Source organism: Cervus canadensis, chromosome 9 (assembly GCF_019320065.1).
Source record: "Cervus canadensis isolate Bull #8, Minnesota chromosome 9, ASM1932006v1, whole genome shotgun sequence".
NCBI classification, from domain to species: domain Eukaryota; kingdom Metazoa; phylum Chordata; class Mammalia; order Artiodactyla; family Cervidae; genus Cervus; species Cervus canadensis.
In genome coordinates this window covers 8,100,612-8,127,465 of record NC_057394.1, presented here as the reverse complement: position 1 = coordinate 8,127,465, position 26,854 = coordinate 8,100,612, and the positions used below count along the sequence as shown (strand labels likewise).

At 44.0% G+C, this 26,854-nt stretch overlaps 1 protein-coding gene across 3 annotated transcripts in view; it reads left to right on the top strand.

Annotated features, from left to right (window-relative positions):
• The window catches only part of TPP2 (tripeptidyl peptidase 2), a 60,840-nt gene that overhangs the window by 29,797 nt on the left and 4,189 nt on the right, over positions 1–26,854 (top strand). The window contains exons 14-28 of one of the 3 annotated variants that reach the window (XM_043477707.1): positions 552–709; positions 995–1,071; positions 2,986–3,092; positions 3,792–3,946; positions 6,590–6,706; positions 6,946–7,046; positions 7,604–7,700; positions 8,412–8,549; positions 11,546–11,790; positions 12,042–12,120; positions 13,978–14,016; positions 19,218–19,369; positions 20,631–20,727; positions 21,774–21,904; positions 25,115–25,322. In XM_043477707.1, the coding sequence (XP_043333642.1) occupies positions 552–709; positions 995–1,071; positions 2,986–3,092; positions 3,792–3,946; positions 6,590–6,706; positions 6,946–7,046; positions 7,604–7,700; positions 8,412–8,549; positions 11,546–11,790; positions 12,042–12,120; positions 13,978–14,016; positions 19,218–19,369; positions 20,631–20,727; positions 21,774–21,904; positions 25,115–25,322 (1,901 nt within the window). Of the gene's footprint in view, positions 1–551; positions 710–994; positions 1,072–2,985; positions 3,093–3,791; positions 3,947–6,589; positions 6,707–6,945; positions 7,047–7,603; positions 7,701–8,411; positions 8,550–11,545; positions 11,791–12,041; positions 12,121–13,977; positions 14,017–19,217; positions 19,370–20,630; positions 20,728–21,773; positions 21,916–25,114; positions 25,323–26,854 lie in introns of those variants that run through there. The other 2 variants (XM_043477709.1, XM_043477708.1) reach the window with 2 other exon arrangements.

Sequence of the window (26,854 nt, the reverse complement as noted above, 5' to 3'; positions counted from 1 at the left end):
ATGGCAACTGGGGACCCTGATACAGTGGCAGTTGAGTTAGCAGCGTGACTACAAGAAAATAGTAGAGTGGGCCTCCAGTCACCTAGAGCTCTTGCTAAATTGTGGATCATAGAGCATCGATGCCTTTTCTTTCCCGCTGTTACTGCTTGAGTGTAAGACCCAGATTCTGGTTGGAGAGCGGGAAAATGAGAAGCAACCAGGGCGAACCCCAGCTCAGCGAATGTAAACACAGTTGTCATCACTGTCAATTAGGAGTCTCTTAGGTTCTGTTAACTGCATGCAGTATGAAAAATCGGCACTAAAGGCCTTACGTTAAGGTTGTGGCCATGCTAGGTGAGCCCGAGGATGGACCGCAAGCGTGCTGAAATACGTGTGTGGGAGACTGTGTGACTGATGTGTGTGGGTTATGCTTGGGAAGCCTGTGCCTACTACATTTTACAGCCAGCCATGCTTTCTTGCTGCTGAATGTTCTTGAGAGACGACAGAATGTTTTAAAATGGAAGAAGAGGAAAACAGAGCTAATCTTCACCTTTTGGTTTTTTTAATGCCAGAAAACTCTGAGAAAATATCCCTCCAGCTTCATTTAGCCTTAACTTCGAATTCATCGTGGGTTCAGTGTCCCAGCCATTTGGAACTCATGAATCAGTGCAGACACATAAACATCCGTGTGGACCCCAGGGGCTTAAGGGAAGGACTGCATTATACAGAGGTACTCACCTGTCTGTCTTCATTTCTGGTTTCTTTGCACTGTGTAAGAGTGTTTGTGTGGCAGACTGTTTGCCTGTTAGTCTGAGTAAGTCAAGGGTTGGCCTGCATGTAGTTGTTCAGGCTGTTTGCCATTGGTCTGTGACATGACATCAGAAAATCGATGCTTTTACTTAGGACCTTTCAGCTTTACTATGAGATGAGTTGTTTCTGTGAGTAGGTCCACCTTCTTTCCTTCTTTTTAAAGAAGCTTCGTTTGTGGATACTGACACTTAACTCTTTTTTCAAGGTATGTGGCTATGACATAGCATCGCCCAATGCAGGTCCTCTGTTCAGAGTCCCCATCACCGCGGTCATCGCAGCAAAGTAAGTGCCCAGTCACCACCAGCGTGCTGTTCATGTAATTATGAGGCGGCTGTTCATGGAAACGGGCTGAGCCTGTAAAGGATCCACAGGCCAGAACCAAGGAACTGGGTTTTAGTTCTGCTCCTTGCTCAGCGTCCAAGGTGGCCCGTGGTCGGTCAGCTGTTCCTTGTTCACAGGGAGGAGGACTAATGGCTTCTGCCCCCTGCCCTCCACCAGGGTCACGGTGCCCTCCCGACTGCCCGGGCCGGAGGCCTGAAGCCTCTGCGGTGTCTTGACAGTGACTTGTCCCCTGTCACCCCAACCCCACTGCCGCCGCCCCCATCTCTGGAATCACATTGTCTCCTGGTTCTTCCGCATCTCGGGTCCCCTCTGTTTCCAGACTCTGTCCTTTCCATCTTGTCTTCCACCCCGGACTGAAGGACCAGGTCTGCTCATACTGCTTCCGTATAAGGTCCTCTAGCGTCTCACCCGAGGATCCTGCCCTGCTTGCAGAGCCCGTGTCTCCTGCGGCCCCCTCACCCCCTTGCTACGTTCCCGTGGGCTCACCAGAGCTGAGCCTCCCACTGTCTTTGGGACGGGCCCGTTTGCACAGCTGGTTCTTGGCCTCGGTCCCCTGTCTCCTAACCCAACGACCAGGCAGGCTCCCGGTCATGCCCGGCTGAAGGGAGTCCCTCCTGCTGCCGCTCCTCACTTTGGCACGCCTGTGGCTCAGGCGTTAGCGGTACGCCGTCCTTCCTCATTTGCCCCATTTGGCTGTGAGCCCACAGGGGACTCAAGGCCTGTATCTCACGCCGTCCCGCATGGGCCCTACTGTGCAGAGTAGACCCGGCAGACGGTCCCGCACGTGAAGGACAAGACTGAGATGAGAGTCCTGCAAACAGTGGGAATTCTGAGTTCGCACTTTCTGTTGAGTTAGTTGCACAGTAATACTTGATATGCAGTAGGTCTCAGCCTGTATGAAACATAGAGTGAAATGGAGATAACTAGTGACACAAGTGAAAAAAATGGCAGAACGGTTAAATTCTCAGCCGCATTTCCCCTGGAAATCCAATAGGAACCTATCAGACAAGGTAACGTGTAAGATTCAGGAATCGGCTAAGACCTCTTCTGATGGAAGCTCTCCGGGACCACTCCGCACGAACGAAGCACTGTGGGTCTTTCCCACGAACACTCCCCTTCTCCCAGAGCATGCGATGTTCAACATCTCTGCTGGGTTTTCTGTCCCCATGGGACTGGCCGAGGAAAAGGAAAGCAGTACATTCATTGTTGTGTCTGTAGCATCTAATAGCTGTGCCAGCAATGTAGTAGGCACTCATTAAATGTTTGTCACGCTGAGTAGACTTAATCCTTAGTACCTGCTTTAGCTTTCCAGTGTGGATAAGGATACCTTTGACCTTTGTGTTTCACTGATCCTTTACAAAAATCCTATGAAAGTAATTTTCCTTCATACTGAGTCATTTCTGGCATGGGTGCATTTTGAAGCTACAAAAGGGATTAAATTTAATAGCAGTTTCAGAGGGATAAGGCAGTATCAGAGTCACAAAACGTTGCCTTTGATTTCAATATTTTACACTCAAAATAGTCCAGATTCTGGTAATTGGAAAATTCTGTGGATGTTGTAGAATTTCGTTACAACAACAACAAAAAAGAACTGTGTGTCTGTGTGTCTTACAGACAAATTATAAAACAAGTGAAAGGCAGAAGAAGCGTCTATACTGGGCTCCCCCCAGTTTCTGTCTGCTAAGATGTTGCAAAGATGAGATGATTCTGTGCATACTGTTTTGTTCCCAGCCTTTAACTTCCTGTGTTCATTTCTCAGGAGCTATGGAAATCTAGAGTGCCAGTGGGTTTACAGTATGGAGCCCTTTTTAATGAAAGTATCATGTTTAATCATTAATTTTTATTAATTTTCAGAGTAAATGAATCAACACATTATGACCTAGCCTTGACAGATGTACATTTTAAACCTGGTCAGATTCGAAGACATTTTATTGAGGTTCCTGAGGGTGCAACATGGGCTGGTAAGTAAAATTAAAGTCTGTCTTGCCCATTTGTCTTTTTTTTTTCTTTAATTGGAGGATAATTGCTTTACAATGTTGTGTTGGTTTCTGCCATACAACAGCATGAATGAGTCAGAAATACACATGTCCCCGCCCTCTTGAAACTCCCTCCCAAGCCCCACCCACCCCCCTTGTCTTTACGTGAATTCTGTCTCTGCTCTGAAGACCAGAGCAGAAAAACCAAGGGGGAGAGATGAGGAAAACTTACCAGCGAAGTTGAATAAAGGGATACTAATGGAACTTAGGCATGGTAATGAAGAGAGGTTTCTAAAATTAAAGTCCTCTTTATCAGGAACTGATTGGTTTTTAGCTAAAGCAAGAGGAAAGGCTGAACTTGGCAACAGAGGAGGAAGAGATTTTAAAAATCCCCCAACTAGGATAATTGTCCCTCCGCGGACCGCTTCTGTTTCATGCTCTTTGCAGCATAGTGGTTGCTCATTTAAATCCTGATCTGTTTATTTTCCACAGCTAACTTTTCTACCCTCTCATCTTAATTACTATTTTGTCAACTCATTGTTTTTAAGGAGATACTCAGGTTTTGATGAATGTATCCTTCTATTCTGATAGCTGATTCCCCTCAGGTAGGCGTTAATGGAAACCATTTTGTGTCCGTTTGAAATCTCAGCAGTGAAAATGTCGCCTCTTGCCTTCTTACCTCAGAGGTCACCGTGTGCTCCTGCTCTTCCGAGGTGTCTGCCAAGTTTGTCCTCCACGCAGTGCAGCTTGTGAAGCAGAGAGCGTACAGAAGTCACGAATTCTACAAATTTTGTTCCCTTCCAGAGAAAGGAACGCTCACTGAAGCTTTTCCGGTCTTAGTAAGTTTTAATTAGCAGCCTGAAATCCTAAATGTTTCCATTTGTCTTTCGTGTGGGCTGTTCAGTCACTAAGTCGTGTCCGACTCTTTGTGACTGCAAGGACTGTAACCCAGCAGGCTCCTGTATTGGTGGGGTTTCCCAGGCAAGAATACTGGAGGGGGTTGCCACGCCCTCCTCCAGGGGCTCTTCCCGACCCAGACCCAGGGATCGAACCCAGGTCTCCTCCTTGGCAGGCGGATTCTTGACCACTGAGCCACCTGGGAAACCGTTGGTGTGGGCTAAGACTTAAGTATTTGATTTGATTTTATAGTTTGTATTCAAAGCACACTGGGCCTGTGTGTTTTATTAATGCTGAGTAATGTCAGAAGATAGGTCATCTTACTAAGACACTTAAGACCAAGTGAGATAAATATTAGTCTCTTTAACTCTTGAATAATTTAGTCAAAAGAAAGTTCTGGTAAGCTAGATGCTGACGCTTCACAAAGTGGACCCTGGTTGAGATTGTTTTCTCATTGTATGGTAGACTGTTTCCATATTTAAGACTTTTCTATTTACTTTAGGCATTTTATTACTGCCCTGTTGTTAAGAACCCATGAGGTTAATTTGCTGTATAGGTGAAGACTGCCTCTCCTTCCTACAGATTACTTCAGCGTGGCTTACCTATAGTGTGAGAAATGGGGGCTTCCTTCTAGAAGGTGAAACACTGATGACCTTTATGCTTGCTACTTATTGTTTTCAGTTGGATCCCTTATCTTCCCTTTATCTCTTCTCAGAAGATAAGTGATCAGAAGAGGAACTTTCACTTGTGTTCTTGTATGTGTTAAAGTAATATGATTCATCTTTAAACTTTCTAGTGCAAAGAATGTTCAGACTACCACACAGTTGCACTCATCTCACATGCTAGCAAAGTAATGCTCAAAATTCTCCAAGCCAGGCTTCAACAGTACGTGAACCATGAACTTCCAGATGCTCAAGCTGGATTTAGAAAAGGCAGTGGAACCAGAGATCAAATTGCCAACATCTGTTGGATCATTGAAAAAGCAAGAGAGTTCCAGAAAAACATCTACTTTTGCTTTTTGACTACACCAAAGCCTTTGACTGTGTGGATCACAACAAACTGGAAAATTCTTCAAGAGATGGGAATACCAGACCACCTTACCTGCCTTTTGAGAAATCTATATACAGGTCAAGAAGCAACAGTTAGAACTGGACATGGAACAATAGACTGGTTCCAAATTGGGAAAGGAGTACGTCAAGGCTGCATATTGTCATCATGCTTATTTAACTTATATGCAGAGTACATCATGAGAAACGCCGGGCCGATGAAGCACAAGCTGGAATCAAGATTGCCGAGAAAAATATCAATAACTTCAGATATGCAGATGACGCCACTCTTATGGCAGAAAGTGAAGAAAAAGAACTAAAGAGCCTCTTGATGAAAGTGAAAGAGGAGAGTGAAATGGTTGGCTTAAAACTCACCATTCAGAAAACTAAGATCTGGTCCCATCACTTCATGGAAAATAAATGGGGAAACAATGGAAACAGTGAGAGACTTTATTTTCTTGGGTTCCAAAATCATTTCTGATGGTGACTGCAGCCATGAAATTAAAAGACGCTTGCTCCTTGGAAGAGAAGCTTTGATCAACCTAGACAGCATATTAAAAAGCAGAGATATATTACTTTGTCAACAAAGGTCCATCTGGTCAAGGCTATGGTTTTTCCAGTGGTCATGTATAGATGTGAGAGACCATAAAGAAAGCTGAGCACCAGAGAATTGATGCTTTTGAACTGTGGTGTTGGGAAAGACTCTTGAGAGTCCCTTGGACTGCAAGGAGATCAAACCAGTCCATCCTAAAGGAGATCAGTCCTGGGTGTTCATTGGAAGGACTGATGCTGAAGCTGAAACTCCAATACTTTGGCCACCTGATGTGAAGAACTGACTCATTGGAAATGACCCTGATGCTGGGAAAGATTGAGGGCAGAAGGAGAAGGGGTCGACAGAGGATGAGATGGTTGGATGGCATCACCGACTCAGTGGACACGAGTTTGAGCAAACCCCAGGTGTTGGTGATGGACAGGGAGGGCTGGCGTGCTGCAGTCCATGGGGTCGCAGAGAGTCAAATATGACCCAGTGACTGAACTGAGTACACGGATTACTAGAAAATTTAAAACTCAGTATTCAAGGAACAGCTTTTTTTTTTTTAGTAAGAACAAAGGGAGGGACCATAATTTCATTTGACTTTGGTTGCCAGGGAGCTCTGAGCCCAAGACTACTACCTGTGACTACTGAAAATGCCTACACAGTGGTCACACCCCTTCTCTTGCCATTGTTCTCAATGATTTTTCCTTTGGTCCTGTTTTTATTCTGCTTGTTTTCACTGTTAATTTATTACATGTACTTGGAAACCACCTCAGATCTCTTACAACAAGCAGTTTAGGATTACAGGTAGATAACTGTGTATTTAAATACCTGCACTCTGTCCCCACAGCTGATTTGGGTAACTCCATGTGTAGCTAATAACAGGATCCTTTGAGTTTTCTCTCTGTACAAATAGGAAAAGTTTGAAACCATGGAACTGCTTTGAGACAGCTGTTTGTGTTTTGTGGTTCATGCATTCACAGTAGTTTCATCTTTCTCTGCAGGGCGGGAAAGCTATCGAGTTCTGCATCGCTCGCTGGTGGGCGAGCCTCAGCGACGTCAACATCGACTACACTGTCTCTTTCCATGGGATCGTATGCACTGCGCCTCAGTTAAACATTGTAAGTTCACGTTTCCATCATTTTCAAGGTCAGTTACACATGTTACTGTGAAATAATGTCAATGGTTGGATTTAAATTTTAATGGGGACATTACCTATGTTCAGGAAACAGCAATAGTCTTTGTTTCATGGGTGCTTATAAACTTTGTATTCGACACTTTTATTTGAGGTTTAAGTATTTTAAAATGCAGTTCATTTGCAGTAAGTTGGAGAAACTGATTTGATAAATACCCTTTGTAGCATGCATCTGAAGGAATCAACCGTTTTGATGTCCAGTCCTCCCTGAAGTATGAAGACCTGGCCCCCTGCATAACTCTGAAGAGCTGGGTCCAAACCCTGCGGTATCGTAAATGTTTCAGGGGGATGGTGGGGGGGCCCTCTTCACTCTTTGGAAAGGGTCCTTTTTTTTCCTTAAGTCACGTGAAGGCTGGCGATGAAAATTCACTGCACGACTTTCCAGCCTAGAAAACTGGACAGGTCTCTGGGAGGCAGCCCCAGAGTAGCTTCTGCCTTAAGTGGCATGTACCTGGAGCCCTCGGGGGGCGCCTGCCAGGACCCACCCTGTGACGAGGGCAGGGCTGTCTGCGTTCAGACCTGTCCTTCAGCCTGTTAAGGATCGTCACCCTAGTATTGGGATCTGATTACATTAGGACTCTTAGTGGGCAGTTGAAAATGTTTTTATCATGAAAAGATTGTTACCTTTGTAACACTGCAGAATTTTAACTGTGTGTGTTGTTATGGTTTGGTCAGTAAAGAATTATGTAAATTAATGATTAAAATGTTATAAAATACACTGCAAAGGGCAGTGTCCAGGAATGCTTGTTTATCAGTTTTTGCTGATCATAGTTTTCTCTTGTTTAAGTGAACCCTTGACTCTTATGCAATTATCTAATTACAGCCCGCTGAGTGCAAAAACAAAGCCTTTAGGATCAAGAGACGTTTTACCAAATAATCGGCAACTTTATGAGATGATCCTGACTTACAGCTTTCATCAAGTAAGTGTGTGTGTGACTAGGCACACCCTTGCAACAAATTTCTGTGTCTTCACAAATCATAAAATAAAAAATGGAAGGGGGTGTGTGTATACATACATATATGTGAAATAAAACCAAATAAGTCACACTGGCTAATTTAGAATTACTCTTTGGGAAATTGTTTATATAATGATGTAAGCACCATTCAGATCTGAAGTCACAAATTCTTACTTAGTGGCAACCTGACCTTTGAGTCTTAGTTTTTGTAATCACTGACATCTGTCCTCCCAATACCTGTCCACTGGTTCAGCGTCTTATTGAAGCCAGCTGCCTTCTGATTATGGAACTGGGCCTCTTTGCTCTCTGCGTTGACACAGTGAGACGGCAGAATGGCTCCTCGGTTGAATGGGTGGTAAAGGTAGTTGAGACGAGCATAAATGTCAGATTGAAGTTTATGGAGAATCAGTAAGATTTTAGTAGAACTCTTACTGAAGCATAATATGAGCTACCGCTGGGGAGATGTTTGATACTGGTGGGTTGTCTAATTTCAACCTTATAAATATATTCGTTTTATTAAAAACCAATGAATTAAATGTCCTAAAGAATATATATTGCTTTATAAATAAATGCAATTAGCTAGGTTTTTAATACTTTAAGTTTCAATAACAGTATTACAAATCTACATTAGAAGTCATATAAGCCATGTCAAGTAATCTTTTTTTTTTTTAACAGCCCAAAAGCGGGGAAGTGACCCCCAGCTGCCCGCTGCTCTGTGAGTTACTGTATGAGTCAGAATTCGACAGTCAGCTCTGGATTATATTTGACCAGAACAAGAGGCAGATGGGCTCCGGCGACGCGTACCCTCATCAGGTAAGAAGCGGGCAGTGATTGTCAGAATTCTCAGAAGCCGTTTCCTGAGCCGATGAGCCCTGGACTCTTGCTCTGGTGACGTCCCTGCCTTGTGATGCCATGTGGTTGGGTGTTCAGTGACATGGGGGTGTCTGCTGCAGCTGCTCGGCCGCACCTTCGGGCTCCGTCTGGCTTTGGGTCGAGGGGGTCCCAGAAGGATGCTCATGGACACCAGCTGGCAGGGCCTTTGATTCTTCTCCTTCCGACCCCGTGCCCACTGCCATCTGAATGCTGAGAGCAAACCATCAGGATATGTGAGCGCCGAAAAGTGGTCCCAGGTCTGAACTGGATCAAGAGCATGATGATGGGGCCAGGTGTCCTTAGGTTATTAGAACTCTGAGATGCGTTCCTTCTCGGTGGGCTGAATAGTGAGCCCTGACTGTCTGCCAGGCACTGTGCCTGGCACTGTTGTTTGGAAGGAAGACAGTCCCTTAATCCTAGGATTTATAGAAATTTTATCCCTGATTGAAATATTGTGACCAAGAAATGAGGTATTTCCTGTAACATTAATAATTCTATGCGAAATTGTAAAAATAACCTATCCCGGGTTTTCAGTCATTCAGGGAATGGTTTCCTTTTTCATCAAAACGAGGCCAGGCACGTGTCCCCAGTGCAGATGGGTTATTACTACAGCCATTCCTGTGGTTGCTTTAGTCTCAGGAGAACCTGTTGCTACAGAGAGGACAGTGTTCCATCCTCTTGAGCATCTTGACTGGATGGAGCATAGTACTGAGTAGATTCGTATTCCTTCATGTCCACGGGCTCCTGTCTTTCCTGTCTGCAGTAAGCGGGGTAGCACACTGGATGTAATCCAACCAGTTGTGTGTATGAAAACACGTGTGTATGTCTGTCTTAGATATTACATAGCAGCTCAGTTTTGCTCATTCTTGTATTGTTTAATATGTGCCTATGAAGACCCAAGGGGGACTTTCCTGGTGGCCCACTGGCTAAGACGCTATGCTCCCAAGGCATGGGGCCTGGGTTTGATCCCTGGTCAGGGAAGTAGATCCTCCATACTGCACCTAGAGATCCCGAGTGCTACATCTAAAACCCTCTTCACAACCCAGATAATCACGATGGTGTGATCACTCACCTAGAGCCAGACATCCTGGAATGTGAAGTCAAGTGGGCCTTAGAAAGCATCACTACGAACAAAGCCAGTGGAGGTGATGGAATTCCAGTTGAGCTATTTCAAATCCTGAAAGATGATGCTGTGAAAGTGCTGCACTCAATATGCCAGCAAATTTGGAAAACTCAGCAGTGGCCACAGGACTGGAAAAGGTCAGTTTTCATTCCATTCCCAAAGAAAAGCAATCCCAAAGAAGGCTCAAACTACTGCACAATTGCACTCATCTCATACGCTAGTAAAGTAATGCTCAAAATTCTCCAAGCCAGGCTTCAGCAATATGTGAACTGTGAACTTCCAGATGTTCAAGCTGGTTTTAGAAAAGGCAGAGGAACCAGAGATCAAATTGCCAACATCCGCTGGATCATCGAAAAAGCTAGAGAGTTCCAGAAGAACATCTATTTTTGCTTTATTGATTATACCAAAGCCTTTGACTGTGTAGATCACAATAAACTGTGGAAAATTCTGAAAGAGATGGGAATACCAGACCACCTGACCTGCCTCTTGAGAAAGCTATATGCAGGTCAGGAAGCAACAGTTAGAACTGGACATGGAACAACAGACTGGTTCCAAATAGGAAAAAGAGTACGTCAAGGCTGTGTATTGGCACCCTGCTTATTTAAATTCTATGCAGAGTACATCATGAGAAACGCTGGGCTGGAAGAAGCACAAGCTGGAATCAGGATTGCCGGGAGAAATATCAGTAACCTCAGATATGCAGATGACACCACCCTTATGGCAGAAAGTGAAGAGGAACTAAAGAGCCTCTTGATGAAAGTGAAAGAGGAGAGTGAAAAAATTGGCTACAAGCTCAACATTCAGAAAACTAAGATCATAGCATCTGGTCCCATCACTTCATGGGAAATAGATGGAGAAACAGTGGAAACGGTGTCAGACTTTATTTTTTTGGGCTCCAAAATTACTGCAGATGGTGATTGCTGCCATGAAATTAAAAGATGCTTACTCCTTGGAAGGAAAGTTATGACCAACCTAGACAGCATATTAAAAAGCAGAGATATATTACTTTGTCAAGGCTATGGTTTTTCCAGTGGTCATGTATGGATGTGAGAGTTGGACTGTCAAAAGCTGAGCACTGAAGAATTGATGCTTTTGAACTGTGGTGTTGGGAAAGACTCTTGAGAGTCCCTTGGACTGCAAGGAGATCGAACCAGTCCATCCTAAAGGAGATCAGTCCTGGGTGTTCATTGGAAGGACTGATGCTGAAGCTGAAACTCCAATACTTTGGCCACCTCATGCGAAGAGTTGACTCATTGGAAAAGACCCTGATGCTGGGAGGGATTGGGGGCAGGAGGAGAAGGGGACGACAGAAGATGAGATGGTTGGATGGCATCACCGACTCGATTGACATGAGTTTGAGTAAACTCTGGGAGCTGGTGATGAACAGGGAGGCCTGGCGTGCTGCGATTCATGAGTTCGCAATCGGACACGACTGAGCGACTGAACTGACTGATGAAGACCCATGAACAGGGGGCGGTCATTGCCTTTATGAGTGGAGATGGAGTCAGCTGAGAGCGTTGGAGTAGCTTGTTGTCGTGGGAGATACAGGGCTCCAGAGCCAGAGCCACCTTCAGCACCCTTATTTTCTACTCTGCACGTGACCTTGGCCAGGTCACGTGACGACTCTGACCCTCAGCCTTCCTCACCCGCACAGTCGGGATGTTGTGCGCGTGTAAATGTGTGTGTCGTAACTTTCACGGGACGTCACACACTGAGCCCTGTGTAAGGGGCATTCCTACTGTCTGTCCCCTTACGTTGTAACTTTGGTTCATGTGTCTCAACTTCACTTTTCCCAAATACTCTTCTTTTTCAGTACTCCCTGAAACTGGAGAAAGGAGATTATACAATTCGACTGCAGATCCGTCACGAGCAAATCAGTGATCTGGAACGTCTGAAAGATCTTCCGTTCATTGTTTCTCATAGGTTGTCTAATACCTTGAGCTTAGATATTCATGAGAATCACAGCCTTGCACTTCTAGGAAAGAAGAAATCAAGTAACTTGACGTTACCGCCCAAATACAACCAGCCATTCTTTGTCACTTCCTTGCCCGATGACAAGTAAGTGATAACATGGCTGTCTCTCAGTGTCTGTATTATTCTCTGGTCTTTTACATGCTAGTTTATTGCATGGGGCTACACTTATACTGTGTTGTCATTCACCTTTATAGACTAATTTCTCCCTTTGGCTTTTGAAATCTTAGCTATGGGAATTATTTCAGAACGCAGTTGTTGTGATGTTTTTCCCCCCAATTATCCTTATGAAACTTTCTCTTTTGTTCCTTTTCTCCTCTTTTGAATCTTCTGATTAGAATACCTAAAGGGGCCGGACCTGGGTGCTACCTCGCAGGATCCTTAACGTTGTCAAAGACTGAACTTGGAAAGAAAGCTGTAAGTAGTTTTTTTTTTTCTTTTTACATTGAAATTGCCTGTTCCAAAATTTCCTTTTCTTTAAGAATGGAAATTAATTCCTCATTTCAGTAAAAGAAGATCTCTCCGGAAAATGAAATTTAACAGTTTTTTTTTCCCAAGTTACTAGTAAAGGTTAATTAATGTTTGGTTGTATTTTTATATATTTAGTATTCTTTTTCCCCAAGTCTAAGTTCTTGGGTCTCGAACCTGTCCTGTCTTGCATGGTTACTATACTTGAACTTCCCATGAAATACATAGATCCAGATCAAACTTGTCTTAAGTGAATGGGATGTTTAAAATTAGAGAATTGATTGAGTTTTAAGAATATAATATTGTGGATACAGGGAAAAAATCAGATCTTCTTGGGTGGCTTCTAAAAACCAGTCAGAACAATTATTGCTAATCAGTAGTTTTCACTTGTACAGATCTTTTTCTTATTGGAATTTTGTATAATTGTATAGATAACTGCAAGATACTTCTTTTGGTGTTGTAGTTTCAAAATTGTGCCTCTTGTTAAAAACTTATATAGTGGTTATATTTTAGAGGTAAATGTTAGATTTGATGGTATCTGTTTTGGTTCCCATCTGTTTTCATTACAGATTTATTGTGATAACAGTGTTTATATAGGTGTATCTCCCTTTGTCATAAAGTCATTTCATCTCCATGCCAGTAAAAGTTGTCATTCTTACAATTTTATATTTCTCTTTAGCTTTAGTCCTTACAAAGTAAATCTACCACTTAATTCTGGAATTTATGAGTGCTGTTATCAAAATGAATAGATCTCAAATGTCTTAACAAGTATGCTTATTCATTTCGAGAAATGAATGTTGAACCAAAGATGGCCTATTTGCTGACACAGAAGCATCATCACTTAAGACTTTTGTCCTTAGAAGTCGTTTTCCCTAACATTTCTTGAGCCTTATTTCAGTTCATACTATTTGCTTATGTATACTTTAGTATAAGTTATAAACATTTCAGTGTAATGTGAAGTGAGTCAGTAGTTACTGGAATTCATAGATGCACTGATTTTGAGAAGTCAGTAGTCTTTTTAGGGAGATTTCATTTTCTGGTAGGGGAAACATTTCTGCCTCTGCTATGGGGCTTCACCAGTGAGGCTTCTCATCCAGACCAGCTTTCTGAAGCATCCGCTGCCTGTGATGAGTAAGGCAGAAGAGCATTGTGATCGTGGAAGTACGCTTTTAGCCACTCAGAGCTCTGCTTCCTGGCTGTATTCTTTAAGAGGCCATTGTGAAATTAAATTATAAACAGACGGGATTGACTATAGTTGTTACTTACCAGGGTAGATTTCCTTGAGGAAACCTAAAGCTACAGAGTTAACTGTCCTTCGCAGCACGTTGTTTATCTCACCTGACCTCAGTCTGGGGCTGCGTTTCTTACGCTTTGGGCAGTGGCGAAGGTAACTGGTTCATGTTGCTCCTCTCTGACGCTCCCAGTCACCTCAGATGATGCTGTTCTAGCGCCTGGACGTGTGTGCTTGCTGTGATGTCCTCGAAAATGCGGCTCTGAACCGTCAGCTAAATTTTAACGTCTTCAAAACTGTTCTGATAACTGATGGAATTTTGCCTTACAAATTATTGAAATACATTGACCCTTAGCAATAACATATTTGAGTGCACTTTTATTCCAAAAAAAAAAAATTCAAGTGGCAGGATTGCTTTCTTGAAAAGCCTGCCATTTTGGTGACAGACCTGACCCTCCTAAGTTCTGTGACATATCCAGGTAGAACGGAAGCTGGAAGAGAATTAGACAGAGGTGGTATCACCATCCTGTGTAGATTCTGCATGTTTTCTTACAGAATGTCCTTCTAACTCCCAGGGGCAGTCTGCAGCAAAACGACAAGGAAAATTTAAAAAGGTACTGATTGTCAGTTCTTTAAAAAGATGTCTTAAAGCCTTATTTGCATATTAGTTAAACTTCTTTTTCTGTCACTATTATCTTTTTTAAAAAATATCTCCCTTAGTTTCCTTTCTTTAAGTTCTGCAGTATAATGCTTTTAGCTTATCAATGTTGACATACTGCTCTCTGAAATTTTTTTTACTGCCATGAATTTCTTGAAGACCCCTGGTTTATTTGTGTATAGAGAAAATTCTAATACTATTTCATTTCATACTCTACGTATGACCAAGGAATAATACTTGAACTTTTGAATTTCTAAAATCATATAGAGAGATGAATGTGTTTTTTTTTTTTTTAGCTATATATGACAAAGTTATTTTTAAAGTCTAAAGACATTTCTTAAGTGGAATGATTTAGTTAATAAAATATTATTAAAATATTTAAAGTGAAGTTTATTTCCTGCCCTTGCATCTTAGTTCTAGAAAGGCAGAGACAAAAAGAGCAGTGGACGTAGCAGGAACACAGTAAGAGCTGTTGACCCGAAGTTAGACCTTCCATGAGCAGGAGCAGAGAGTAAGAGCATAACTAGTGAGTGGTCTGATCCGCTGCCCTGCTGCTTGTTAAGCCCATCTCTGAGTGACTGCTGGAGCGAAATTTAACTTGAAAAACTCTTCTTCAAGTCTACTTCAGACAAGAGGTTACGTGCTCACTAAGCTCTTTGGAGAGGACCTGCCGGCATCATGCATCACTGTAGAGATTTATGGCTCACGCAGGAAGTACTGCAGGCGGAGAGTTAGTGTTTCAAAGCAGAAACAAAAGATAAGGCTGTTTCTAGTGATCTAGAAAACTCATAGTGATCTGAAAATGGGGATCACCATTTTATAAAAGATCAAATGTCTTTATTAAAATGACTTCTGAAATTCTGTATTACTATATAACGGTAAAGACTTTGTTCAAACAAAATGCACCACTGGGGGATAAAGGAACATTGTCTTCTCTGAAGACCACATTCCTCAACTGAGCATTTTGACCCTTTGGAAGGCCATGCAGATTCACCCACTGGAACTTCACCAGCATTAAAACAAAAACAGAATGAAACAAAATGTGAGTTCATCAGACTCACAAAGCTGTAATTTCATTTTGTGTGTAGCTGATCTTTGATTCATTTTGAAAACAGCCTGAAAGCCACTGCTTCAGAGAATGAGGGCAGGCATTCTTGAAGCCTACTCAAAAGACGTGCATGTCTCAAAGGCAGAGCGGTGTTTTCTTCCTATTGAGTAGTCTGGTTGATCTTTTGGGAGTTTTGGTGAGTTTTGTTAGTATTAGATTTTACTTGAGATAAGAAACTACCATAAGAATAGAAGCCTCATTCCTGTGGTTAGGAAGCTTCTGGAGCTGACAGCTGGAGTGCCCGCCTCCATTTCTTCCCGTCTTCAGCGCAAGTGACACTCTTATTTTAAAAATAATTGTTTTTATAGTTTTCTAATCACATTACAATTATAAAATTATATATATTGTATAATTATGTATTTATTGTAAATTTATATAAAATAATTTTATCTATTTTAATTTATATATTTATATAAGTATATAATTTATATTTTAATTATATAATTACACATTATAAAATTATATAGATATAGATATAATTTATCACCTGAACAAAATACCAACGTTTTGTACATAATCTTCAATGGATTTGTCCTCTGGGTCTCAGTGACTTTTCATTTGAAAATGTATGCTACCCATTTTTAAGTTCATTGTAATGTGAAATAATATAGTTAACATCATAAATAGCACTCAAATATGATATTAATTTTTAAAATAGCTATTTTACTTTGTGTGAAGATACTAAAATTTTTAATTTATATTTTTTAAATAATTTAAGACATAAAGGTATTATGTTTTGAACCCGAATTTAAATGGTGATGTGTTTTATTGTCCAAAGAATAGTTACTGGTTTGGCAGATAGGTTTGATTTTCTGCCGATCAATTCAAACACTGCTGAAATTCTTTGTGAATAGCTGGAGTGATTTTTTTCTTTAAAAAAACGCTTACTATTAAGTGTCTGCTGTAGAGAACTTACAGCATTTCTGCTCTGAATAGTCTTTTTTGACTGTCTTTTTAAATCATAATTAAGATTTCTTTTCATTTAATGGTATAAAATCATTTCTGTTAAATTGACCCTATACTAAGCCCTTTAGAAGTTGAGTTGTAAAAATATGTATTGACAGAAAGAACAAATGACCATGATAAAATAAATGAAAAATGATTTCTTTTTTTTTTTGGTTGGGGATTAAAACTGCCATGTCCATAATTTTTAATAATAAAAAGTAGTGCTTGTCTTGAAATTTTGTTATGGGATAGTGTTAACATTTATAATTACTAATTTGCTATATATTTAATGTATATAATGCTGATTACATAATCAAGATCCTTCATCATTAACTTCCCCCATCTCTTTCATTTTCAGTGTAGCTTATGGTTTCTATCTATATATAGATCTTTGTTAGAGTTCATTATTAATCATCAGTTCAGTTTAATGGATTGTTCATTTTAAATTCAACTCTGTTTTCTCTCTTTACTAAAACGTCTTAGCCAAGGCCTTGCCTGTGAGCCTCAGGAGGCATTGGCTCCTGACGGAGAGGCGTCCCCTCCTGAAGTTTGTCCCTCCCACTGCTTGGGCGAGGAGGCGGGGTCCCCAGGGGCGGGAGGGAGGGAGTCAGAGGTCTTAGGTCAGAGGGAGTGCTGGCTGCCCGGTGCCCTCCCCGGGCACGTCCAGCACCGCACCAGAGCGAGACTTCACACGGGTGGGGCTCCGCTAACAGCAGAGGCTGGAGTCACTTCCGCCTCCAAGTCTTAGGTGTGCGGCCTCTGCTAAGCAGGGGACACGAAGTGTCTGCCCCCGTGAGAACTTGGCGATGACTCGTCAACTCCAGGGTGCCGGCACTTTTGACTTGACTCAGGCGCAGGCCAGCGCCCACCCAGGACAGTGAGCCTGGAGGGGCGAGCAGGGTGGCAGCAGGGACCCTTTCCTCTCCGCGGGCTCACGTGTCTCTGGAGCCCTTTGCCCACGGGCTCTGGCCCCCTGACCTTTCGCCCCCTGACCTCTTGCCCGCTGACCTCAGAGGCTGCGTGGCGCCACAGTGGCCAAGAGTGGATCTCTCTGGTTCTTCCCCAGCCATGGCTTTCTGCGCCTTCAGTGCGTCCTCCTGAAACAGCAGTTATTATTTTATTGGCACTTCTGCACAGTAGCTCCCTGCGCTTCCTATTACAGTATCCCCAGGTAAACTTTAATTGTGGAAGCTGTTAGAATGGACGTATTTTATGTAACATTCGCACCTCAGAATCCTGTTTTAGGAAAGATGAAGCCAGTACTGTTTTGTTACTCAACCTGTGCAGAGTTTTTTCCTGAAATTACGTGATTGGGGCCTTAAAAACATCAACAGTGTCATTTGTTCCAATTGTAGCAGCTCCGTTAATGAAAACACATACAAGATTTTAGCTTAGCACTACTTTTACTATAAACCCGAAGATAGAATTTTAGAAGTTGTCTTAATAATGATGTAATTAGGGCCACCTGGTTATTGGGTCAAAAACAGACCTAGCAAGTGTAACATGGGATGTTATTTCCCAGATGCCCAGTTAACTTATCTCAAGTGTAGATGTACATGCTAATGAAATAGTTGCAGATCGAGGTAGTTACACGGGCTCTCCTCAAAGCGGAACTTCTCAGAAGAACCACCTCTAACTGCTTGCTTCCCCTTCTCTCCTCGTCTTCCTCTCCCTCGGCCTTTACTGCAGGACCCCCGCCCCCCGCCCACCTCCCCTGCAGCCCTGGACGGCCGGTGCCCGTGCCCACCGTGCGGCCAGGTTGACGGTTCCCTCTCCTGCCTGATGCCCCCCTCAGCTGTCCCCAGCGGCCCCTCGATCGTCACACCAGCTTTGCCCAGGGGTTCCGTGGCCTCAGACTCCCCCTGCGATGGAGCGCTGTGGCCCATGCCCGCGCTGACCCTCCTCCCGTCTCCCCGCCCCTCGCTGGTCCCGTCCAGCCCCTCGTCCTAGGCGCCCCCAGCAGACACCATCAGCCCTGCGCTCACGGGGCGTTCCCGCTCTGCTCATTTCTTCTCTCAGCCGTCCTGCAGTTCGAGGCAGTGTCAGGAGACCCGGGCTTCTTGCCAACTTGTTCCGCTCTCTCTCCACTTAGCCCTCCGTCATCCAGTCTCCAAATAGCCTCTCAAAGAGTTCTTAAGCACCAGCCAGAATGGTCCATCCACCCAGGATCCAGCGTTAGTCAGCCAAGAGCACAGATCTTTGCTCATGCCGCTGCCTTGCGCCCGGCTCCTCCTGTTGCGCTCGGAATAACCCCGTCCTCTCTAACCGCGTCCTGTTCAGCTCACCTTCCTCTGCGTCGCCGCCCGAGTCTCAGCAGCTCGCCCTGCGCTTGCCGCCCCCTGCTGAAGTTTCTGCCCGTGCTGGTCTTGTCCCTGCAAGCGTTCCTTCCTCGCCTCGTTTTGGTTATTTAGGTTCGTTGCGGTTCTTTCATTTAGGTCACTGAGGCTCCAGGAGCTCAGACATCAGCTCCGTAGAGTGTCTCTGTTAACAACTCTGTCTGCACGGGTTCCCCACCACCACTTGCCCACCTGTCGCACTCTCTGCCCTCACCCTGGTCTGTCCTCTTGGTATCCTGTGTCGTTACTCAAGTGGTTTATTTACTCACCCGTGTGTTGGCTGTCTTCCTGCAGCGCTAAAGGCCCTTGTCTGCTTTGTTTTAGAGCAATTACCTTGCACGTCATGGGGGCTCAGCAAGTTCTAAGGATCGAATGAAGAAAGAAATTTCTTTTTAAATTTACTCAGAAAAGAGGATCTTTCCTTTTTTCAATTCTAATTGATTTTCCTCCTCAGAAATAAAATGTGATCGCTCAGTACTTTTTTTGTAGTCTTTCACAGAAAACCAAGAATACCAAATACATGTACATGGGGAAAAATTTGTCCTTATTTCCTTTGTTTTAAAGGAGATAGTAGAAGCATCACCTCTAAAGTTTGGGAGAAAATGACTTTGATCACAGATTGGAACTTGAGATGCATGGCGGCCCTTAGAATCCGAAGTGCAATGTAGTCCCGCTCAGGTGCAGCCCATTTTAACGTGCTGTTCAGCTAGTGAAGATTTCTAAGTAAGTAAAATAATCACACATGTTAATCTAAGACTGTCTCCACAGGATGTAATCCCTGTTCATTACTACCTGATATCTCCACCAACAAAGACTAAGAACGGCAGCAAGGACAAGGAAAAAGACTCGGAAAAAGAGAAGGATTTAAAAGAAGAGTTTACCGAAGCATTACGAGATCTTAAAATTCAGTGGATGACAAAGTAAGTTCTAACTGGCTTTGAATCCTCCACGTGTTTACTTTTCTTTTCCCAGCTGCAACAGCACTTATGTATATATACAAAGACTGTATTCAGAAATGACAGCAGTGAATAGGATTGCAGGTGCTTTTAAATTTTTCCTGTAATTCCATTTATTTTTGAATTCCCTTTTGTAATGAGAGTTTTTATTTTAATCCTGTCCTCACTGGCTTTTGGAAGGGAATTTTATTGGAAGGTGCAAAGAAAACACGTCACTGTTTGCCCACTCTCCAGAGATAATCAGTGTCCCGTTATTATTTGTCTCTGTGTTTATACACGTAGCAGGTGGGCGGATACTGTGTCCTGGTTTTCCAGTTACTATTTGGTTATGAGCAATTTTTTTTCTTTATTTTTTTATGAGCAAATTTAAAACCACCTTTTTAAGCATCTGGAAATGATCCCAGGGACATGCAGCCAGTAGAGGAACAGCAGTTGCTGGGGCCAAGTCCTGGATGAATTTGGTTGACAGGCCCCCTCCTGCTCAGCCCCTGCTTTTGAAGCAGAGGGTCTGCCCAGCTGGCTACCGCTGAGACCCCGAGGCCCAGAGGCCCTGCCCGCGCTGGGAAGCAGTGATGTCACATCCGGCAGGGCAAACCCCGACCTCAGCTGCTGTCCCTCCTGCCATACAATCATCAAGAATATAGTTTACTCAGTTTCCCCAGCCGGGAACGTGCAACATTTGTCTCTTTACTCATTCAAGACTTCAGGTTTTTCAAGAAAGTGTAAATTTTCCTTCTTTTTAGATCTTAGACCTTTCTAGATCTTTTCATCTTTCTTAACTCTTTTTGAATTTTTTTTTTCCTTTCCTTTTGATAAATTGCGTTGTAGCTGGTATGTAGGAAAGCTGTTGATGCTTATTTTTATCCAGCCATCTTACTGAACTCATAATTGAAATAATTTTCAGTTTTATTCTTCTGGTTTTTCTAGATACATGTATTTATACTGCCTGCAATGAGTTGTAGCTGGTATGTAGGAAAGCTGTTGATGCTTATTTTTATCCAGCCATCTTACTGAACTCATAATTGAAATAATTTTCAGTTTTATTCTTCTGGTTTTTCTAGATACATGTATTTATACTGCCTGCAAATCTTTGTCAATAATTATATTTCAGATCAATGCGTTTGGTTATTGACTGGAGCATCAAAACAGTATTAAATAGGAGTGACAGAGATCCTTTTCTTTCTGAAAGAACTAAATGACGACTGTTTCTTTCTTATTTCCATAGGCTGGATTCTAGTGACATTTATAATGAATTGAAGGAAACATACCCTAATTACCTTCCTTTGTACGTTGCACGGCTTCATCAGTTGGATGCTGAAAAGGTTGGGCATGCTCATTTTTACTACGAGTGTATTACTTTGCTTGCAGTATTAGATAAGGTTTGCATCTGAAACAAAGGTCCAGTCCTGATCGTCTATTCCTGGTGACTAGAAACATGTTTCCTCACCTTGACTGTTCTGTTGAGCTGGTTTCACAAAGCTCTGGACCTGGCCATTACTATTACTTGTTTGAACATTCTCGCCTGGTCTGGTTCAGTCAGCGGGAGGAAGAGGAGATAGGAATCCCTAAGGGTTGCTCTGTTGACCTTGGCCTGAAAGCAGCTGGAAGCAGAAGGCAGTGGTCCTGGCCTCCTGGAAGCCTGAGCATCTGCAGCAGAAGCAGAGTGCTCCTCCTTGGTGTTTAACGATTGTCCTAGCTCCCAGCTGTCTTGACTGGAGCAGCTCCTACTGGGAGCCGTGGCTGTAGAAGGTGCTTATAGCCCTGATCAGCTCAGGGTCGTGAAGCTTGAGCATGAGCTGGAAGGTACCAGGGGGAGCAGATTCCCGGGGCCACCACACTGCGGTCCCCAAAGTGAGACTCCCGTTTCTAGTCCTGCTTTCTCTCATTTTGAGATTTCGGTAGTAAATCAGTGAAGAATCTGTCTCCTCAGCTAGCGCTTTTCTAACTCCTGCTTTCACGTGCGGTGCACCTAGGGTAACAGAGCCAGTCACATTTCCAAACTCTTGGGAAGATGCCGGGGAAAGGTTGCCTTGGACAGAACAGTCCGCGTCTCTATGAACTTGGTCTCTCGCTTGGTCTTACTGTTCGGTGCTGGCAGGGAGTGTAGGGGTGGGTGTTCTCCCATCTGCGCTCAGGTTCTCTGGAGGTGCTGTTGGCCGTGAGGGTCACACCGGGCAGAGGTGTTCTCCCATCTGCGCTCAGGTTCTCTGGAGGTGCTGCTGGCCGTGAGGGTCACACCGGGCGGTGGCGCCCGGCCCCGGGCCTGCACAGCCTGCCTGCTCCTACACCACCGCAGTCGTCACGCCTCACACTCAGGATGCGCGTCAATACTTCCTTTTTCTTACGTCTTCTTTTCTTTCCTCCCCAGGAACGAATGAAAAGGCTGAATGAAATTGTTGAAGCTGCAAATGCTGTAATTTCTCATATAGATCAAACAGCCCTAGCAGTTTATATTGCCATGAAGACTGACCCCAGGCCCGATGCAGCTATTATAAAAAAGTACCTAACCAGTAAATACTCTTTCTTGCATCTCATTTCTTAGTTACTTTTTTTGGTTATTGAAAATATCCTCCTTTTCTGGTATTTGTTTATATCCTTATCATTGGAGTTATCAAGTTGGGGATACTCCATCCTTAAATATTTGGTGGTAGTTTTTTGTAGTCACTTAAGAAAAAGAAAAGTCATTGGCTTTCTCCACCATCAGCTGCTGTCGTGGTGAAGAGATTAGAGTGACTGTGATCACGCAGTCCAGCCATTTGGGGGTTTGTGTGAACTGGACATACGGAGAAGCACATAGTGGCCTATAAAACTAATTTTTCAACTATTTATTGACCAATAATAGCATGACACACTCCAAATTTAGCTTGTAATGCTTAATAAAATGATAAGAAAATTAGATTAAAACTATTATCTAGCAACCTCAGTTTTGTGAAACTGGGTTGACAGGAATGCTTGAGAAGGGGGATTGTGGTTCAGCCTTACTAAACCCCAGTGTGGCGTGCAGAACAAGCGACGCCAGGTGTGCGCATTTCTCAGTGTCCTCCCACGTGAGAGGCTGCTTTCCACGTGTCCTCCCGCGTGAGAGGCTGCTTTCCACGTGTCCTCCCGCGTGAGAGGCTGCTTTCCACGTGTCCTCCCGCGTGAGAGGCTGCTTTCCACGTGTCCTTCCGCGTGAGAGGCTGCTTTCCACGTGTCCTTCCGCGAGAGGCTGCTTTCCACGTGTCCTTCCACGTGAGGGGCTGCTTTCCACGTGCCGCCCTGACGGTCCCCGCTTCGTGAGCTCTGCCGCCACTCCTGGTGGCTCGGCCAGGATCACTTCTTCCTCTGTCGCCTGGGTTCATTTCCAGCCCCGGGGTCCTTAACCCCCACCTTCTCTTCGAGTTGCTATAACTAATAAACGGAGACTGTGCAGACTGCCTGAGAGAACGGTCACTTCCTGTAAAGGTTCTGCCTGCTATAGCCAGGATTTGTTTTCAATACAAAATGCTTGATGGTAAACTGCTAGAACTCTTGGCATTACATCATGCATACTGCTGATATAGGTCTTATGAGTCTTACAAGCAGCAGTTTTCAAGCAGAATAAAATGTTTGCAAAATAGGTGGTTGGCCATTGTCAGCACCCTTCCACACTTTCCAAAGGAGCCTTCTTGAAACATTGCTGTTATTGTTAATAATTATAGTAGAATTGACTATATCCCAATACAGAATGTTTTTGATGTTAAAAAAAAAATTATAATAGTGGACAGTGTAGCCACCAGTTACGTACAAGGGATTCCTAGGAGCTTTAATTTCTCATTTCCATGCAAAACTGCTTTTTCACTTAAGTCACTTGTGTCAACAGTTGTAAGACAGCCATTTTGTAATCTTAAAAATTCTAATTTTTTTAGGTGATCTAATACTAAGTTTTAATTACATTTAAACTGCAGTTTACTCTGGCCACTAAAGTGTCTAATTGAAGTTGCTTCCTCAAATGTATCTATTACCACCTTGATCAGTCCCTAACTAAATTTGATTCAGAGATGTTTTTTGAGCAAACACTGCTTGGGACACCCTTGAGAGGAATGTGGAAATAAAAGAATGAACCAGACAGTCTCTACTCTTAGAAAATATACTGTCTAATACTGAAGATGAAATGGTGAGATAGAATGTGACTGAGAGTTGGAAGAAGTATGTTAAATTGTGAAGGCTTATGGGAAGGAGAGCAGACTTATTTTTTTCAAGAAGGGCAAAACCTCATGGAATGATAGGTATTTAATTTGAGCAGGTCAGTTCTCAGAAGAGGGGAGGAAAAGAATATTCCAAATATATGGAATCTGGGCTGTTGGATCAGAGAATGGAAATAGCAGGGTGTCTTACAGGTGATCTAGTCCAGGTCCGGCTTGTCCAGCACACCCTCCCCCCAGCCTGGCCTCCACCCTCTGTGTCCTCCAGCCCTTCTCGGGGCAGCGGGCACAGTCGGTCAGGATGCCACAGGCAGCCGGATGTCCAGACCACGCTGTGTCTGCCCTTCCTGTTGCACGGCCCCCTTTCTTCACAGAGTAGGCGCAGTGCCTGTGCCTGACTCTCGGGGTTACCGTGAGCAGAAGTGAAGTACTCCTGAGACGTTTTAGATGCTGCCCAGAATCTACAAGGTGGGGGGTGAGGGGACTCCATTAAATAAAAAGCTGCATAGTTGCCCCAACCCCATCCGTCCTTCTGTTCTTAAGTCCAAAGTGACCAAGCACGTCAGGTCCCCGGAAACGTTCTCGATGAAGAGAGGAAGAGTGGGCTCTTTTAGAACGTTACAACTCTTTGCTGATAAACTCCTAGGCATCTTTTAGACCTAATTTCATCTGCCTTGCAAATGTATGAAGGTGGGTAACTTAGGTTGTAGCAGGTTACTGCGTTGTTTGGGGGTTTTTTCCCTTCTCGTTTTAGTGGTCTTTTGAACTGATTACTGTTGAGTTGATAGTCCCTGTGGATTTCATATGGGGCACGTTTCACTCTGCATCCTTCAGAATCCTCCTTACGGTTAGACAGCTTGTCCATCCCATCTCTGAGCGCCTCCTGGCCGTCATCTAAGCACTTTAATCCTTGTTTGTGCACAAGTTGGACAGGGTGCCTCCAATAAGCAAGCTTTCTGAAGCGCACGCTGTTCCCCAGAATGTAGGCTGTTACTGCATTTCATTCAGCAGCGGTTTATTGGGCCTTGAACAGATCGCCTGATCTCTTTGTGCCTCAGTTTCCTCCTGTGGAAAATGGGTGATTGGTGGTCGCTTACTCACAGAATTATTTTGAGTATAGATGAGTTAATACGTTAAAATACTAAAAAACACTTGCTGGCACATGCAGAATAAGCGTTCCATTTCTGTGCATGTACGGAAGTTCACGACTACAGAAATATGTAACAAGTGATATTTACAAGATGCCTAAACACTTAGAAGATGCTGTTCTAAGACTTCTGTAGCCGACAGAATTTAGAACCCAGCACTCTTTCCCCTCTGTTGCGTATGGCATGCTGTTTCAACCAAGTACAGCGACCCTAACTCATGTAATCCGTGCGTGTGAATACATGGCTCATGTGTCGTACCAGCAAACGTCTGTCCAGGGCTGTATGATATTTCTGCGTTGTAAACCTCAGGCGAAGGGTGCATGAGTTTAATCTCAGATAAGGCTGCGCTCTTAACGCCGTGTTACTGACCTGTGGACTGTTCTGGGCTTGGTGTGCAGTGACATGGACAAGCAGAAGTCGACGCTGGTAGACGCGCTCTGCCGGAAGGGCTGTGCCCTGGCCGACCACCTTCTCCAGGCCCAGGAACAGGACGGTGCTGTGTCGAGTGACTCGGAGGGGCGAGAGGAGGAAGGAGAGAGCACCCTGGACTCTCTGACGGAGACCTTCTGGGAGACAACCAAATGGACCGATCTTTTTGACAATAAGGTACCCTTTCTGCTTTTTGTTTCGGCACAGCTCTTGGGGGTACATCCCAAGCCCCTCTCGGGCCCGGTGGGCCAACCAGAGAGGACAGGGTACATGGATGGAAGCTGAGCTGGGCTCTGAAGAAGCCACAGTCCTAGTGAGGTGTCCCCCTGGCTTCCCGGCTTTGAAAACCACTTGACCATTGTTCGGTCTGTGTGCACAGTGGCCGGTGGCCACGCTAGTTTGGAAAGAGTTGGAGGGTGTATATGGAGTTGGAAGCTCGGGTCATGCTGTTTATGTAGGAGCCCAAATTCAGGCACCTGGGAGCTGTCTTCTGCCTCCCACAGCTGTCCACATGCTCACTTGTCAGGGTTGGAGGCGTGGGTATTCTGGTTAGTTTAGGTGTTTGTTATTTCCCTCCAGGCTCTAACTGCTGAGTAGTTATCACCTTGATTTATAGCTGATCAGTTTTTAAAACCTAGTTTTAGAAAAAGCAACCTGGATGAGCTTTTTGGATTTTGATTTTAAATCCCTTCTGGTGCTCAGCTGTAATTCTTACGGTAGAGATTATGTAACTGCAGGTAGCTGTCAGTCTGCCTTTTTCCTAGACATAAAGGAGATGAAGTCAGTGGAATGCTTCTCACCCAGCACAAACTCTTGGGTGTGTTGTTGATTTTTGTTTGTTTTTTTTAAGCAGACAGATGCTTATTTGCAAGAACAGCTATGGTAGTTAGTAGTAACAACCTCTGGATAGAAGTAGGAGAAAATTCTTCCTGTCCACCAGGTTTTTCCACCTGAATACAGAAGTGTTGTTAGAGAAGGAACTCAGTTATGTTCTGGAGACTGAAGGAGTCAGCCCCATAGGTTAAGAATTTAGATCTGAAATCAGCGCCCAGAGCTTGAACCAAGCTTGCGCCTGCGGCACTGACCGAGCCAGCCGAGGCGGGTGGCTGGCCTCTGATGTGGGCTGTGGGCTCCCACAGGCTCTCAGGAGTGAGCGTTGAGAGCCTGGAGGGCATCAGCAGTACTCACTGTTACTGTAACAGTCACCACAGGTCTGCTGTCTGCCGGACACTGCACTTGCTGCTGGAAAAGATGAGTAAGAACCTGGTCCAACAGCCAGGGGCTGAACACTTGATGAGCATCCCAGTAAAACTGTTACAAGTAATTCCCTTCTTGCCATTGTGCTTCTGTTATTCAGGGCCGCTGCTACATTTTATTACCTATTGGTTTACTATGTTTTTAGCAACGGTTGTTGAACCCTTTGCTTGACTCTAGAATACAAATAAATGTGATGGGATTCCTTTGAGGACATTCTCCACATTCTAAAAGTGGAGACTATTGCATATAAACCCTTTTCATGGATTACAGCCTTGTGGCGAAGGGGCTTGTGTCACTGAATGAAGCCGTGAGCCATGCCATGCAGGGCCACCCAGATGGATGGGTCATGGAGAAGGGTCCTGACAAAATGGCCTACTGAGGGAGGAAAGAACAAATGGTTACAAGTAACTGCTAATGATTTATCATAACAGCTTCCTCCCTCCAATCAGTCA